At 38.0% G+C, this 14,797-nt stretch overlaps 3 protein-coding genes across 4 annotated transcripts; 2 read left to right on the top strand and 1 right to left on the bottom strand.

Annotated features, from left to right (window-relative positions):
- Positions 1 to 1,670: 1,670 nt before the first annotated feature.
- Positions 1,671 to 4,816, top strand: LOC111792331 (1-deoxy-D-xylulose-5-phosphate synthase 2, chloroplastic). Of its 2 annotated transcripts, XM_023673721.2 has the most exons (10): positions 1,673 to 1,849; positions 1,934 to 2,125; positions 2,198 to 2,362; positions 2,454 to 2,604; positions 2,673 to 2,944; positions 3,029 to 3,302; positions 3,376 to 3,683; positions 3,753 to 4,034; positions 4,131 to 4,415; positions 4,499 to 4,814. In XM_023673721.2, the coding sequence occupies exons 1-10, from the start codon at positions 1,754 to 1,756 to the stop codon at positions 4,649 to 4,651; spliced, it is 2,178 nt and encodes a 725-aa protein (XP_023529489.2). In that variant the 5' UTR covers positions 1,673 to 1,753; the 3' UTR covers positions 4,652 to 4,814. The 2 variants fall into 2 exon arrangements, with proteins under 2 accessions (XP_086979604.1, XP_023529489.2); XM_087123478.1 differs by having other exon boundaries at positions 1,671 to 1,849; positions 3,376 to 4,034; positions 4,499 to 4,816.
- Positions 4,817 to 7,899: 3,083 nt separating this feature from the next.
- LOC111792120 (zinc finger protein CONSTANS-LIKE 5) lies at positions 7,900 to 9,514 on the top strand. Its single transcript, XM_023673455.2, has 2 exons — positions 7,900 to 8,776; positions 8,878 to 9,514. Exons 1-2 carry the CDS (start codon positions 8,042 to 8,044, stop codon positions 9,256 to 9,258), a joined length of 1,116 nt encoding a protein of 371 aa, XP_023529223.1. The 5' UTR covers positions 7,900 to 8,041; the 3' UTR covers positions 9,259 to 9,514.
- A 4,099-nt stretch (positions 9,515 to 13,613) lies between these two features.
- Positions 13,614 to 14,452, bottom strand: LOC111794106 (protein GLUTAMINE DUMPER 5). Its single transcript, XM_023676246.2, has one exon. The coding sequence runs from the start codon at positions 14,348 to 14,350 to the stop codon at positions 13,832 to 13,834; it is 519 nt and encodes a 172-aa protein (XP_023532014.2). The 5' UTR covers positions 14,351 to 14,452; the 3' UTR covers positions 13,614 to 13,831.
- Between the last annotated feature and the right edge of the window lie 345 nt (positions 14,453 to 14,797).

Here is a 14,797-nt window from a genome sequence, read left to right as displayed (position 1 = left end):
CTTCCGATCTGAATCAACTCTAGTTTCCTTTATGAATCTTATGCGAAACTCCTCCAAGAACAACGTATTAAAAATACAAAACCTAAAATGAGCAAAACTCATAGATTTAAAGAAAAAATAAGCATAAGAACGTGAAAGTTTTACCTAAATTCTTTCTCGATTCTTCAAGAATTTTAATAAATCAAACACCTAGACTTGATTTTTTTTATTCTAAAATTGTGTGGCTTCCTTTTTTTTTTGTATGAACGAACGTTTTCAACGTTGTAGTCGTACCAAGTTGGGAAAATTTGTGGTAGTTGTGCACAAAAAAGAACATGATTCACGTTTTTCTTCTCTCTATTTCACTCACTTGTCTTCTTTTTTACAAACATCATCACCATCTAATTCATTGATCATATAATATAATATAAGATTGATGTGACTCTTAGATATGGCTTTAATACAAAATCTTAATACTTTTAAGATTTAAAATTTGTATACTCCACACAAATGTATAATTAATTGAATCAACTCATTAATATCATGACCAATTGGTCATATTGTGCTTTAAAAAACAGATTATATTGCTAAATATTGGACCAATGGTAAGAAAATCATGATTAGTTCTCCACTACTCATCATGCTAATCCAATCCAATGGATATGCTATGGAATGCTACACAATTTCTTATCTTCTTCTCTTATCCAAACCCATACATTTAAAAGTTTTTTTAATTTAATAATCATGGATTGATTGGAAAAAAGAATTTTTGTAAGAGATTTGGTGAGTTTGAAGGCTTTAAATTTCCATCATCAAACTCTAATGATTTTGAATGATTTTCGTTGGAATCGTCATCTATCATTTTGATGAATGAATCAAGAGCTAATTTAAACCAAATCGCTCACTAAAATTGAAAGAAAAAAAAAAAAAACATAAAAGTTTACACGGTGCATATTTGAGGAAGGAAAATGAAGCTAACGGTAATTGAACCCTTGACTAGTTTGGTCTATAGTTTGAGTCATTTTCCTCTTCAAAATTTCGAACATAGCTATTCAAATTTTCTTCAAATTCTATTATATGATTGAATTAAATTGATAGTGATGGAGCGTTAAAAGCATGATACACGATTTATGATGATCTACTAAATACCATATGAAATTAAGTGGTTTATGAACATGATAGATAAATTAGTTATGCAAATAATGATCCACAATTGGTGATATGCAACAAGATAATATGAAAATTCAACTAGATGATGAGTTGAATTTAGGTGAACTAGTAGAACCCTAAATGCTAGTCTCAAAAAGCATAGGACGAAGATTCATTGTATTTCAATATGATATAAGACATAAAAAGGATATTTAGCGATTATTTTTATACTCCCCAATGCTGCTTTGTTTTTCAAATAAAACATGAGCTTTTGGATTCTTTGTAAGATGCATAAGCAAAAGTAGATACGCAAGGAGTAGACGTGAGGCACAAGGATTATGTTTGTGTTGTGCTTAATTAATGAACAGGTGGAGGGGAAGGGGCAGTGTTTTACACGTTGTTAAGTCTTAATGATTTATAATTGTGTTATTAAATTGTAATTTATGAGGCATGTGATCCTCGTGTGGCTCCGGGATTTGACTACAAAGCAATTGGGAAAGACAGGGGAGGAGAGGTGGGGTGATTCAAATGTCTCTTCCTCATTATAAAATCATCACACAACTGCTGCATCTAATCTAAGCATGCATGCATAATTTCCTGTGTCGGTCTGTAAATACTGATTCAAATGTCTTCCCTTCTCACCAATGCTTTCCTTCCTCTGCTCCGATCCTCTCACAATCCGCGTCTCAACTTCAAACAACCCAATTCTGCTTCTAATAAGGTCTATCTATCTCTCTGTTCAGCTCTTTTTCGACCAACTATGTCAGTGTTGGTGACATGATTTTGTGTTTAATTTGATTTACAGTGGAACGGAGTGGTTTGTTGTAGCGATGATGCCACATTTGATGAGAGGCAATCAGTGGACGTAAGAAACAGAGAAGGGGAAAGAGGAGTGAATAAACTGGAGAGGGCTCTCAACTTCACGGGAGACAAGCCAACCACTCCCATTCTCGACACCATCAACTATCCCAATCATATGAAAAATCTCTCCATCCAGGTACAATCGAATAACAACAATTTTTCCGACCAATAACATTCATTTTTAAACCCCAGCGGTCTTTTCTTACAGGAGCTTCAAGAATTGTCGGATGAGGTTCGAGAAGAAATAGTATACACAGTATCGAAAACAGGGGGGCACCTGAGTTCGAGTCTGGGCGTGGCAGAGCTGACGGTGGCACTTCACCATGTATTCAGTGCGCCAGAGGACAAGATAATTTGGGATGTGGGTCATCAGGTGTGTGCGTAAATGAGGGGTTTTTGATTGTAGTTTGAAGCATTGGGGTGAACAAGTATTGACATATGTTGGGGGAAATTGAAAATTGCAGGCGTATGCTCATAAGATGTTGACGGGTAGAAGGTCCAGAATGCACACAATCCGTAAAACATTTGGCCTGGCCGGGTTTCCGAAGAGGGAGGAAAGTGCTTTTGATGCCTTCGGTGCTGGCCATAGTTCTACCAGCATTTCTGCTGGATTAGGTACTCCTTCCCACCTAACCAACAATACCATTTCAAGTCTAACAACTTCATTGTTGTTCGTCCTGCAGGAATGGCCGTAGCTAGAGACATACTAGGAAAAAACAACCACGTAGTCTCAGTTATAGGCGACGGAGCCATGACTGGGGGAATGGCATACGAGGCACTGAACAACGCCGGTTTCCTAGACTCAAATCTCATCATCATCTTGAACGACAACAGACAAGTTTCTTTGCCCACTGCCACCATCGATGGTCCCGCTCCCGCTGTCGGCGCTCTAAGCAATGCACTCACTAGGCTCCAAGCCAGTAAAAAGTTTCGACAACTGCGTGAAGCAGCGAAGGTACGTACATACTAACCACAGATTTTGCAACCCCAACTTTTTTAGTTTTGTAATTTTGAAATCTAAAATGTGGGATTGGTGCAGGGGCTGACGAAGCAGATGGGGGGACAGGCGCATGAAATTGCAGCGAAATTAGACCACTGCATGAAAGGAATTGTGGGAGGATCGGGGGCGTCGTTATTCGAAGAGCTTGGAATATATTATATAGGTCCAGTGGATGGGCATGATGTGGAAGATCTTGTGTATGTATTGAAGCAAGTGAAGTCTATGCCTGCGCCTGGGCCTGTTCTTATTCATGTCGTCACAGAAAAGGGCAAAGGCTATCCACCTGCGGAGATTGCAGCCGACAAAATGCACGGTAAATACAAGTCGTAAGCATTGAACAATGCAGGCAAATGAAAGGAATTGCTAAATTTTTTGTTTGGTTACAGGAGTAGTGGAATTTGACCCAAGAACAGGGAAACAGATAAAGAAGAAGACGGAAACTCTTTCCTACACGCAATACTTCGCAGATTCATTGATAGCAGAAGCTGAGAGAGACGACAAAATCATAGCCATTCATGCTGCTATGGGAGGTGGCACTGGTCTTAACTATTTCCAGAAACGATTTCCCGATCGTTGCTTTGACGTAGGAATCGCCGAGCAACATGCTGTTACCTTTGCTGCTGGCCTCGCCGCCGAAGGCCTCAAGCCTTTTTGTGCTATTTACTCCTCTTTTCTTCAAAGAGGCTATGATCAGGTAATCTCAAAGGAAGTGCATATAAGATTAATTTGGGCATTTGTAAGTGTTTGGGGAAATGTTGTGCAGGTGGCTCATGATGTAGATCTACAAAAGCTGCCTGTGAGGTTTGCAATAGACAGAGCAGGGCTAGTGGGTGCGGATGGGCCGACCCATTGTGGAGCATTTGACACAACGTTCATGGCATGTTTACCAAATATGGTGGTCATGGCTCCTTCAAACGAGACGGAGCTAATGAACATGGTGGCCACGGCTGCCGCCATCGACGATAGACCCAGCTGCTTCAGGTACCCAAGAGGAAATGGGGTTGGCTCTGTTCTTCCCCTGCACAACAAAGGCACTCCATTGGAGGTATACACACACTTCCATCAAACCCAACTTGTATGCTTCTTTGAATAAGTCTCATTAACGTGGCATGGAAACTGAAAGCCCCGAAATTACATACAGGTGGGGAAGGGGAGGATTTTAAGAGAAGGAAACAGAGTGGCCATTTTGGGATATGGAAGTATAGTACAAAGATGCATGGCGGCGGCGGAGGTGCTTCAACAATACGGCATTGAAATAACAGTGGCGGATGCCCGATTTTGCAAACCTTTAGATGGAGAATTGGTGAAGCAACTGGCAAGACATCACGAGATACTCCTCACGGTTGAAGAAGGATCCATTGGAGGGTTTAGCTCTCACGTTTCCCATTTTCTGGGATTAAATGGATTGCTTGATGGAAATCTGAAGGTATGCATGCAACAAAGAAACACAAAACAAAAGGATGTTTAATTTTACACCATGAAATAAACATGTTGCGTTTGGCTGTGCAGTGGAGGGCAGTGATGCTTCCTGATAGATACATCGACCATGGATCACAGATGGACCAAACCCAAGAAGCAGGGCTGAGTTCGAAGGACATAGCGGCCACTGTTTTATCACTCATAGGGAAAGGCAAAGACAGCTTTCAACTCGTAAACTTATAGATAATATTGTTGAAGAATCATAATTAAGTTCTCGTAGTGTTACTTAGTGTATATATATATATATATATATATATATATATAGTTATATAATCATTCCTTCGGCCATAGCGTTACCAAATCACCCACCTACGTTTGCGTTCGTAGTTTTATTTTTTATTTTTCGAGAACGCCTATTACTAAATGAAAATAGTATAGTAAACTTTTATTTAGACATTTCATAATCATTTATTTTTTACCTTCAAATGTCATTACTACACATTTACTATTGATGGATTAAATTTGCATTGATTTACATTTATCAAATTGTCAATGCTAAACATCTATTATTCACAAATAAAGTTTACCACTCAATCTTTCATTTACCATATCAATAAATTTAAGGTGTTTGGGATGGAAATGAACTATTCGTTAGACAATGGTGGAGGACTTATTTAAAATTAAATAAAAAAAGAAATGATAAGCAATTAGAAGTAAGTGCTTTTGAAGCATATAAAGAAAGTTATGTACTTCTTGTGTGCTAGTGGGTTGAATTTTTATCATCCTATTCTTTCAACTTAAATTGAGGATGACTCCAAATAAAATTTATCAGAGATATGAGAACTCATATTCGTTGTATAGGAAGATGAAACATTTTTTATTAGGGTGTGAAATTTCTCCCTAAAAAATACGTTTTAAAACCTTATCCTAAAGAAGGTGGACTGTGAGATGTGTGTAAACCTCTCCGTAACAGACGATGATACGTAACGGGCTGAGAATTCTTTACTTTATTTGAATGTATATATGTTTTTTATCCAACTTAGGAAGAATCTTTGTTAACATTAATACACAAATGCTTATGGATTACGTCTAAAAAAACAAGGTATTGATAGCCTCACAATTGTAATGAACAAGCGGATAAGATAAAGGATAGAAATGATGAGAAGGGTAATTGAAGGTAAAGAGGCAATTTAGAGGTTGATAGATGGTGCGTGAGGGTGAGACCGATAGAGAAAGATAGAGGGGTGAAAGAGAAATGACGGAAGTGCCCTGGAGCGTAAGTTCAAGGGAAATATGAAATGATGCATATCAATAAACACTACGCGGTTTGCTGACCTTCTTGGTCTGCCACACCTTGCACGCTGACAGAGACTCTACTGTAATTTGTGGCCACAAACTCCCTTGGCCATGGCTCAAGGGTAATCTCGTCCTAAGTAAATTTACACGCACTGGATGACCTCACTTGGCTTGATCCATTGTTACTTGTCAAGGTCTGTATTGGCGTTGGCTTTAACCCCAACTAAATTTGAAGAATTTATTCGATATACTTGTAAATACTTTGTTATAGTGATTGATTATGACTCGTAGGTGTAAGAAAATTGATCTTATTGAAATTTATAATATGGTAGACATTTCCACATTAATTTTTTTAAAAAATTAGCGAGTGAATTAATTAATTTTGTGTCTTTATCAACGGAAGTATTAAACATTTGATTCAGTTTTCAACTTAGTTTAATTGTTCTAGTATTGTTTTAAATTTAATTTAATAATTTATCTAAAGTGGCATATTGATTTTATTGATTCAGCAACAAAACTTGACCATATACTTTAATGGGTTCGATTTTCTTTATCTTTGCAGTACTATATTTGTTTTTCGTGATATCTTTACTTCATTTTCCTTTTATATGGGAATAATTAAATAAATATTAAAAACAAAAAAATTAAAAGCGTTTAAATTAAGAAAATGATGGAAGTGTTTATAGTTTGGATTCTCCCCGTAACAGTTGGTGGAAAATAAAGTTGATCATGTCGTTATTCTCGTTAGTTTACTATTTTCCTCTCTTGAGGTTTGTATGCTTTTCCCCTCTATTTTATGTACCAATACCATTAGAGGAGATGAACCAAATGAGTAGAATAGATTCATGAATGAAAGTGGAAATGTACCAAAAGTATTCATGAGGATAATTCACAAGGATAGGAACCTCATAATAATACGAACTTACTAGAGGCTACTGCTGCTACACGGGCATGAAAGGGGTGGTGGGGGGTATGCAAAGGTCGTTTTACTCGAGTGGTGGGAGTGTGGTTGCAGCCGGGAAAAGTGAGGAAGAGGGTGATTTGGGGGTGGTGTAGAAAGTTATGAATGAGTTAAAAGGAGAGAAGTAGTGAGTTTGGTTGCTCCTTGGGCTTCTTTTGGGGCTGGGTGCACATACATGCAAACCCTCCACTACTAACATATTTTGACTTTTCCATATTCCCAAGAGCCAAAAACGTAGTTTGGTGGCGGGACCCACCTCCTCCTCCTCCTCCACTTACTCTTCAATATTTCTCTCTTTTCAATTCCGCCCTATTTATTATGTCCTAATCCCGCCTACCTTCCTTCTTTTAATTATAATTAAAATGAAACCAAACCTCCAACATTTTGTTTCCATCCAATTTAACCTTCCATCCCATCATTAATTAAATCTTTCTAATTCATACGTTCATTTATATTTTCGTTTTTTTTTTTTTTTTTTAATGTAATATCTCTCTTACCCCTTTTGAAAACACATCACATCAATCTCGTGTGAACTATTTGAATAATCTTCTATATTGATTCACGACTAATGTTTCTTTGACATAAAACGAAAATGACTTTAACGAAATTGTGATAAAAGTTTGAAAATTGAAGACAAAAAAACAAAATCAATAACAAACGAAATCTTAAAGTTTTAAATAAGTAGAATTATTTTTTTAAAGCCAAATTTTGGAGACTAATTAAAAATAAAATTTAAATTTTAAGGATTAAAAGTATCCCTTATTAAAGTTAAACTGAAGTGATCATATTTTTGTGTGAGACTTATGTTTGGTATAAAATAATAAGAATAATATATATATAATGATATTAAATACTGGGAAGGAAATAGTTTTGGGTTCTTGAATATAATAATAATAATGTGAATGTAAATTACTATATGATTAGAGGAGGTATTTTAATTACTATAGAGATTCATTTAAATCTATCTACTTACTTATTCTTAATCGAATCCAACGACAGCTACTCCGTCCTCCGTGTCGCTCGCCCCCCCTTCAATAATGACAACGCATGACTCTGTCCCACTTTCCTATGTGGGTCCTACGTCGGCAGCTACAACTATCAATCCCTCCCGTCTCATCTTTTTTTTTTATTGTGGCAGAGACTCCTCCACGTGGCGCCGTACTACTCGTCTTTACCCAGATTTCCTTCGCCCAACTACTCACACAGATGATAGATAAAGATTGCAGAAAAACACAGCCCCCATTGCCAAATCATATCCAACTCTCTCCAATTCTAGCTCGTCCTGCTGCCGCTGCCACGCACACCCACTCCCCCGTTCTTTTTTTTCTCTGCGGGACACTGGGGAGCCTTCTCAATTGACAACGCCTAGCCTACTAATGGGAATTGAGGGTGCGAGTGTTGTAAAGGGTTTCCGTGGCGGATGGGGCGTTGTCTCTAAACCATGCGACTCTTGCAAGACTGCCGCTGCGGCCGTCTACTGTCGACCCGACTCTGCTTTTCTCTGCCTCAATTGTGACACTAAAATTCACGGCGCTAATAAGCTCGCTTCTCGCCACGACCGCGTCTGGATGTGCGAGGTTTGTGAACAAGCACCCGCTGCGGTCATGTGTAAGGCTGATGCTGCTGCGCTTTGTGTCACGTGCGATGCCGATATTCACTCAGCTAACCCACTTGCTCGTCGCCATGAGCGTGTTCCGGTCGAACCTTTTTTTGATTCGGCCGAGTCATTAGTCAAACCCTCTTCCGTTTTCAATTTTCTCATGCCCACTGAATCCAACGTTAGTGGCTGCGACGGCGCCCACCACCATGAGGAGGTGGAGGTTGCCTCTTGGCTTATGTCCAACCCGCCTTTCAACTCTAAGCACGTTGACGGCCCTGAAATCAAGCCTTCTGCTGATCATATGTTCTTCACTGAAATGGATTCTTTTATTGATTTTGATTACCCCAATCCAGTCAGCGCAATTAACGACAGCGTCGTCCCCGTTCAGACAAAGCCACTCTCAACGCCGGTGATCAACCACACCCACTCCCCTGAAAATTGCTACGACATCGATTTCTGCAGATCCAAGCTCAATTCATTCGGCTATCAACCTCAATCTCTCAGCCACAGTGTAATTAACCCAACCCCAATTAAAAAAATCTCTGATTTAACCACCCCAAATTTTCCTCGTGAATTAAACTAATTGAGTTTTGGTTTCTTCTAATTCCTCAGGTTTCCTCTTCTTCCCTCGAAGTGGGAGTTGTTCCAGAGGGGAACTCGATGTCCGACATATCGTACCCATTGGGTCAAACACTAAGTAACGGCACGGATTCGGGTTTACCGATGTCGGTACCAGGGAACCAAGCGACTCAATTATGTGGAATCGATCGGGAGGCGAGAGTGTTGAGGTACAGAGAGAAAAGGAAGAACCGGAAGTTCGAGAAGACAATACGGTACGCATCGAGAAAAGCTTATGCGGAAACCCGTCCCAGAATCAAAGGCCGGTTCGCAAAACGAAGTGATGCGTTATCAGAGGTGGATGAAATGTATGGGTCGGCCGCTTCATCTGAGTTCCTGACAGAGTTCCAATACGGCGTGGTACCAACGTTTTGAGGAATCAAACCGAATGGGACATCGTAATCCAGGGGTCAACTTAGATTTATAATTCTTATTGTGCACCTCAAATAAAATGAATGGTAGCGAATTATGTGTTTGATATGGGCGGGGTATTAGGCGTTGATTTGCAGGAGCATGGGTGTCAAGTGGATATGCCTCTTACCTCTCAACGCAGAGGCTTATCACAAGTTGCTTTGTGTTTTTTCACCCTCCTCTCTTCGCAATATAACTGATTTCCCCTTCTATTGTCTCATTTAACCTTTTCAACAAAATTTCAAGATCAAACAAAATCATCATCGTTTTTGCAACAACTTTATGGAGTGTTTGGTTTAATAATTGAATTGATGACATAAAGAACATAGTTTATAGGTGGAGAGTGTTGATTGGTGGGACGGGTGCAGCCTTGAATATAAAACAGGGGAGATTCCAATAATAAAACAATGATAGAAGGAGGGAGTTTGTTCTGGAAATTTCCCGGAAAAATGGAAGGATGGGCGGTGCTTGACAGAGTTGTCTGCGTGTTCGGATAAGTTTCCGAGAAAACTGGGATCACGTGGAGTTTAACTTTTTCTCGAGGATGGTAAAGTTTTTTCTTCGCCGGGTTAAGGGGCAAAGGTCCTACTTTTTCCCTTTTTAACAACTTTTTGATAGATACCGCGTGGATACAATTTGTAGCTCATAAAAGTAAGCATAGTTGAAAAGTAATTTCATAATTTTCTTCCCATCCAAAAAGTTACCATTATTGTAATTTTTTATATTTCGATCTAGTGTAGCGTTTTAAAACTGTGAGATTTGATAGCGACACATAACGGACTAAAGAGAACAACATCGATAAGCGATAGGTTTGAATTGTTACATATATAGATATAAATATATTATAACGAATATGCTTTGTTCTCTCTGGAATCTTCAAATCATATAACATTAAAGTAAGATTTGTAATTATTAATGGATATTAATGTTGATGTCTTGTCTTATAAACTTTCGAGATTTATCAAGTCAAAATTGAAGAAAATAGAAGTGGAATATCTAGTCATAGATATAAAAGTCAAAACTTAAATCAGATCGATGACATTTTCTTCAAAGAAAATTCACAATTCACGTGTGTCATAATGGTTTTGTTTGAATTATATCGTTATGTTTTCTATAGTAAACTTAATGCAATAGAAAATGCATATATATCCAATACTTACCTTATGATAACAATATATACATTTAACTAAACTTTGGTTCTAGTAATTCCATAAGGGTCATTTTGGGCAATGAGTTGCTTTTCTTTGTGCCGACCGTTTTTATTAAGCATATCTTCTCTTTCTCACATGGATTTTTAACCTTCCAACCACAACATACAGGCAGTGAGGGAGAGTGAAGCAGACAGGGAACTTCAAAATCAAACCACTTTGTTCCCTTGTTTGTTTGTTTTGTTTTGTTTTTTCCCCATTTTTCTAATAAAAAGAACAAAAGAATGAGTTTTGTATTGGATTTAGATTTTTTAAGTGCTCAACTGTTTATCTTCTTCTCCCTTTACTTTGGATTTTAAATACTCAATTTTAATTTATTTTGAACTGAGATCTACCTCATTTAAGCTTTAAACTAGGATGATTGTAGTCTGATTTTGCGAGATCTCATATTGATTAGAGTGTGGAAACCTGTCCTTAATAGACACGTTTTATTTTAAAACTTTGAAGAAAAGTCATAAACAATACAACACTGTTATCGTGGATGGATAAAGTTTAAGAAGGGGGTGGGGTTGTGGATTGAAAGGGAGGTGTAGCAAGTGGAGGTGATGTGGTAGGGCCTCCAGCATGGTGTGTTCACGTGCAGTGCGGCCCACTGGGCGGTCGTTGTGGGATGTGGGGCGGCCGACATCTGCCATCCTCTCGGCCCCATACCCAGTCCATATCATCCTCCATTGATGCCAACGGGGAATGCCTTAATCAACTTAAACTTCTTCACCCGCAGACATAGGGTGGCTATTGGCATGGGGGATTGTTCCATTGTTAGATGTGTAGAAAGATAACCCACAGCTTGATTGGGCCTAAGGAAAGGCACCATGTGGGCTTCAAAGTCCAAATCCTTACATCGGCCCAGGACAAACAATTCGCTTGTGTTTCTCACGCCCACGACCCAAGGAGATTGATACGGCCCGAGATGATGCTACCTTATGGAGTGAGTATATGATGAGTCAAAAAAGGGCCTCAAAGCAAATGATTAACAAATAGGCCCCATCAGACAAACATCCCTTGCAAGAGCGTTGAAATTGAAACCATGGTCGAATGGTTGTTTTCCAGACCCATTATGCATAGACAATGATATATAATGCCGCGCCGCAGACATCTTGATTTCTCCTCCCAAATGCTCAACATTGCATTCAAATTAAGACAAGTTATATGGTTCAAATCATGAGAACCACAAGATTGAACAATGTGGACGAACAAAATGGCATTTTCCAAAACCCACTTCACTGTCCACTCTCCAATGTTATGGGTGTTAAAAGTTGAGTTCATAAGGGTACATGGACTATAAAAACATGAGAACAAACTTGAATGGGACTTCTCCCCACGTCATTGTTGTTGGGCACTTTTGTGTGTGTTGGATAGGAATCTCCTCGATTTTACTAAAATCCACTGTAACTGCCGACACTTTTGCTTTTGTTGTTGTTGTTGCTTTTTACAGTTTCTATGGGTACATTTTTGTCAGAATCAATACTCCCATGAGTTGACACAAGTACAGGAGAAGGATTTGGACATTGGATTCAGCTGAAACCAGGCATATTCAATTACAAACAATTGAGAAATAACAAAACAAAACAATGGGTACGATTGTACAAGGTTCCATGTTTTTTGCCATATTTTAGGTTGCTGTCGTACAAGTTTTATCATCATTATCTTAACAAACCAAAACCTCCTCGAAACAATAAACACCCCCAACATCTTTCTCTCTCCTCTCAACTCACTCTCACTTTCTCTCTCTCTTCCATTTCTCTGTAAGCTATCATAGACTATGTGAAGAAGAGATTACCAAATCCTATGCCTTTTCTTCGTCGGGATTATTTCAATATTATGAATGCGATTTGACTGCCAAATTTAACAACTTTATTCCTTTTGGGTCTTTTTCTCTTTTACTGTTACTATCATTGAGCTCACTATTTCAACGCACCCTTTGTTCTATTTTCAAACAGTTCATCCATGTCTGCAACCATAATATCTTCCATACCAGAAGAAAAAAAAAAAAAAAAAAACCACAATATCTTAAAATTAAACTAGTTACCATGCGCATATTATTTACTCTCCGCTTCTAACAATAAAAATTATTTCTACAAACTAACATAAATCTTTTCAGTATAGTTTGTCTTCGTTCACATAAAGTGTATAATAAAATAATATTTTATTATTTTAGTAAAATAATAAATATTTTCAAATTAGGATTATTTTAATTTTCTACAAAATATAGATTTATCCTAAAAATGGAGGTTTGTAAAAACTTTCCCAATTTAATTGACAACTACTTCAACCATGAAAGCTAATTGCTTATCCAAAAGGACATATGAGACAATCTCAAATAATTGAAACCCTAAATCTAATTTACTCTCAATTTTTCAAAACACTAATTATTTATTTTTCTTATCTCAAAATTTTCTAAATAAATCCAATTTACGGATTAACCCATCATTATTTAATTAATATATAAATTTTTAACATTAAAAAAACAATTTTTTTGAATCCTATTTTAAATTTAATAATTTATGTCAAAGAAAAAGAATTTGTAAAAAGAAAGTTAATAGAGAGGATATTATAAAATGAGAATAAAATAAAATAAATTAAATTATTAATCACACCAAAGTAGCTGATGAAAAGACGAAAGAATCTTTTTCTTTTTCGGAAAACCAAATACAAAAACGACAATCTGTCCAAAAAAAAAAAAAAAAAAAAAAAAAACATAATAGGATAAAACAATATTTAAGCAGCAACGGTGGCCGGAAAAGATAATAATAAGCCGATCAGAGGTTATGTTTCCTGTCAGATTGCAGATTGCCAGACAATAAGCCGTTGAAGATTGAAGACAGAAGAGTTGAATATGTGCGTGAGTTATTAATTGTGGACGTTTTTTGGAGCAAAAACAGGGTCCATTAAATGAAACGGTGCATGCAGTTTCAGGTCGCCGCATCAGCCCTCCCTCCATTTCTGCACAATAAACCACGTGTCTTCCTTTCTTCTGCAAATCCAATGCCTTCGCGCCCTGGAAATACCATAATTCATCTTCTTCGATATCATTTCAACTTTATTAAGACTGGATTTGTTTCACACCAGATTAGTTTGGATGATTTTGAAACAGGGGGAAGATTCATTCCGAGAGGGAAAAAAACTCGTAGTATTTGATTTCGGGCTTTCTGATGGGGAAAACCCCTAAAACCAATATCTGTAATATACGAGCTAGCTGTCCACTTTCTCTCTCTCTTTCTCTCTCAATATATATATATATTAATGGCGGAACAAGACACCCATATGAGTGCCCAGCAAAAACAAAACTAAACCAAACCCAAATTTTAAAAATTAAAAAAAAAAAATTGTTAATGGGTCGTCTGATCTGAAGATTCAGGGGTTTCTCTGTTTTCTGTACTCTGCACCTCCTCGTCTCCACTGCTCTGTTTCACCGTCTCCGTTACGGCCACTGATTTTTCATCCTTCTCGCCGGTGGCCGTAGCGCTGCTACTACTATTGCTTTTCGCATCCCCAAAAGAAGAGGACCTGCTTGACATGGGAGTAGCTAAATATGTGGGCTTGATTTCACCGGCCATAATAACCAAGAGTTTCTCTTCAAAAACAGGGGAGGGTTTCCGGGTGTCGTCGCCGGCCTCCAGGTCGGGCTCCCGGTTGTTAGCGTCACCACTGTCGAGGTAACCGGAAAGCTTCCAGTATGAGCAAGCGAGGATAAGAAGCGCAAAAGCAATGAGTCCTAACATCGCAGCCAAACCACCGAACAAGTAAGGGACAGGGGAATGCCAAGGAGAGTGCTGTTGTTGCTGTAGGTTAGCCGCCGGCGCTGCTGAGTGCGGCAACACGTTGAAGGGCTCTCTGCTGGCCGCCATTGTTACAAAGCTTTAATTTGATGAATTCTTTTTTTTTTTTTTTTTTCTTGTATTTGGCGAATTGTAGAGGGAGAGTTGAGAAGAGATGGTTGAAGCTGAGTGGGGGCGTGAACCGTTTATTTATAGATATAGAGAAAGGTAAATATTAAAGAAAAAAAAAAAAAAAAAAAAAAAAAAAAAGGTAAATTTGAATGAGTAGAAAATATTAATGACGTCATAATATGTTAAAGGTGGGGTCAGATGGTGGAGAGGTGGGTCCCGCCGCCCTCTGATTCATTGATATCTTACAAAACAGTAAACCGCACCAGAGGGCTGTTTGGTAATAAGCCTTAAGTGATTATGTCAGGGACCCGATTCCTGGGACGTTTGGCAACAAATACAATTATAATATAAACCACAATACCCATTTTTCCTTCTTTAATCCTTTTTTTTTTCTCAATTTAAATT

Source organism: Cucurbita pepo, chromosome 4, assembly GCF_057944985.1.
Source record: "Cucurbita pepo subsp. pepo isolate OVF chromosome 4, ASM5794498v1, whole genome shotgun sequence".
Lineage (NCBI taxonomy): Eukaryota > Viridiplantae > Streptophyta > Magnoliopsida > Cucurbitales > Cucurbitaceae > Cucurbita > Cucurbita pepo.
This window is presented reverse-complemented; position numbering and strand designations above follow the sequence as displayed.

What these genes read in the sequence shown, in the direction of transcription:
- LOC111792331 (XM_087123478.1), top strand. Translation starts at nt 1,754, where the DNA reads ATGTCTTCCCTTCTCACCAATGCTTTCCTTCCTCTGCTCCGATCCTCT. An exon ending in TGCAGCCGACAAAATGCACG is followed by an intron (nt 3,303 to 3,375) that starts GTAAATACAAGT and finishes GTTTGGTTACAG; the next exon opens with GAGTAGTGGAATTTGACCCA. An exon ending in ACAAAGGCACTCCATTGGAG is followed by an intron (nt 4,035 to 4,130) that starts GTATACACACAC and finishes AATTACATACAG; the next exon opens with GTGGGGAAGGGGAGGATTTT.
- LOC111792120 (XM_023673455.2), top strand. Translation starts at nt 8,042, where the DNA reads ATGGGAATTGAGGGTGCGAGTGTTGTAAAGGGTTTCCGTGGCGGATGG. An exon ending in CTCAATCTCTCAGCCACAGT is followed by an intron (nt 8,777 to 8,877) that starts GTAATTAACCCA and finishes CTAATTCCTCAG; the next exon opens with GTTTCCTCTTCTTCCCTCGA.
- LOC111794106 (XM_023676246.2), bottom strand. Translation starts at nt 14,350, where the DNA reads ATGGCGGCCAGCAGAGAGCCCTTCAACGTGTTGCCGCACTCAGCAGCG.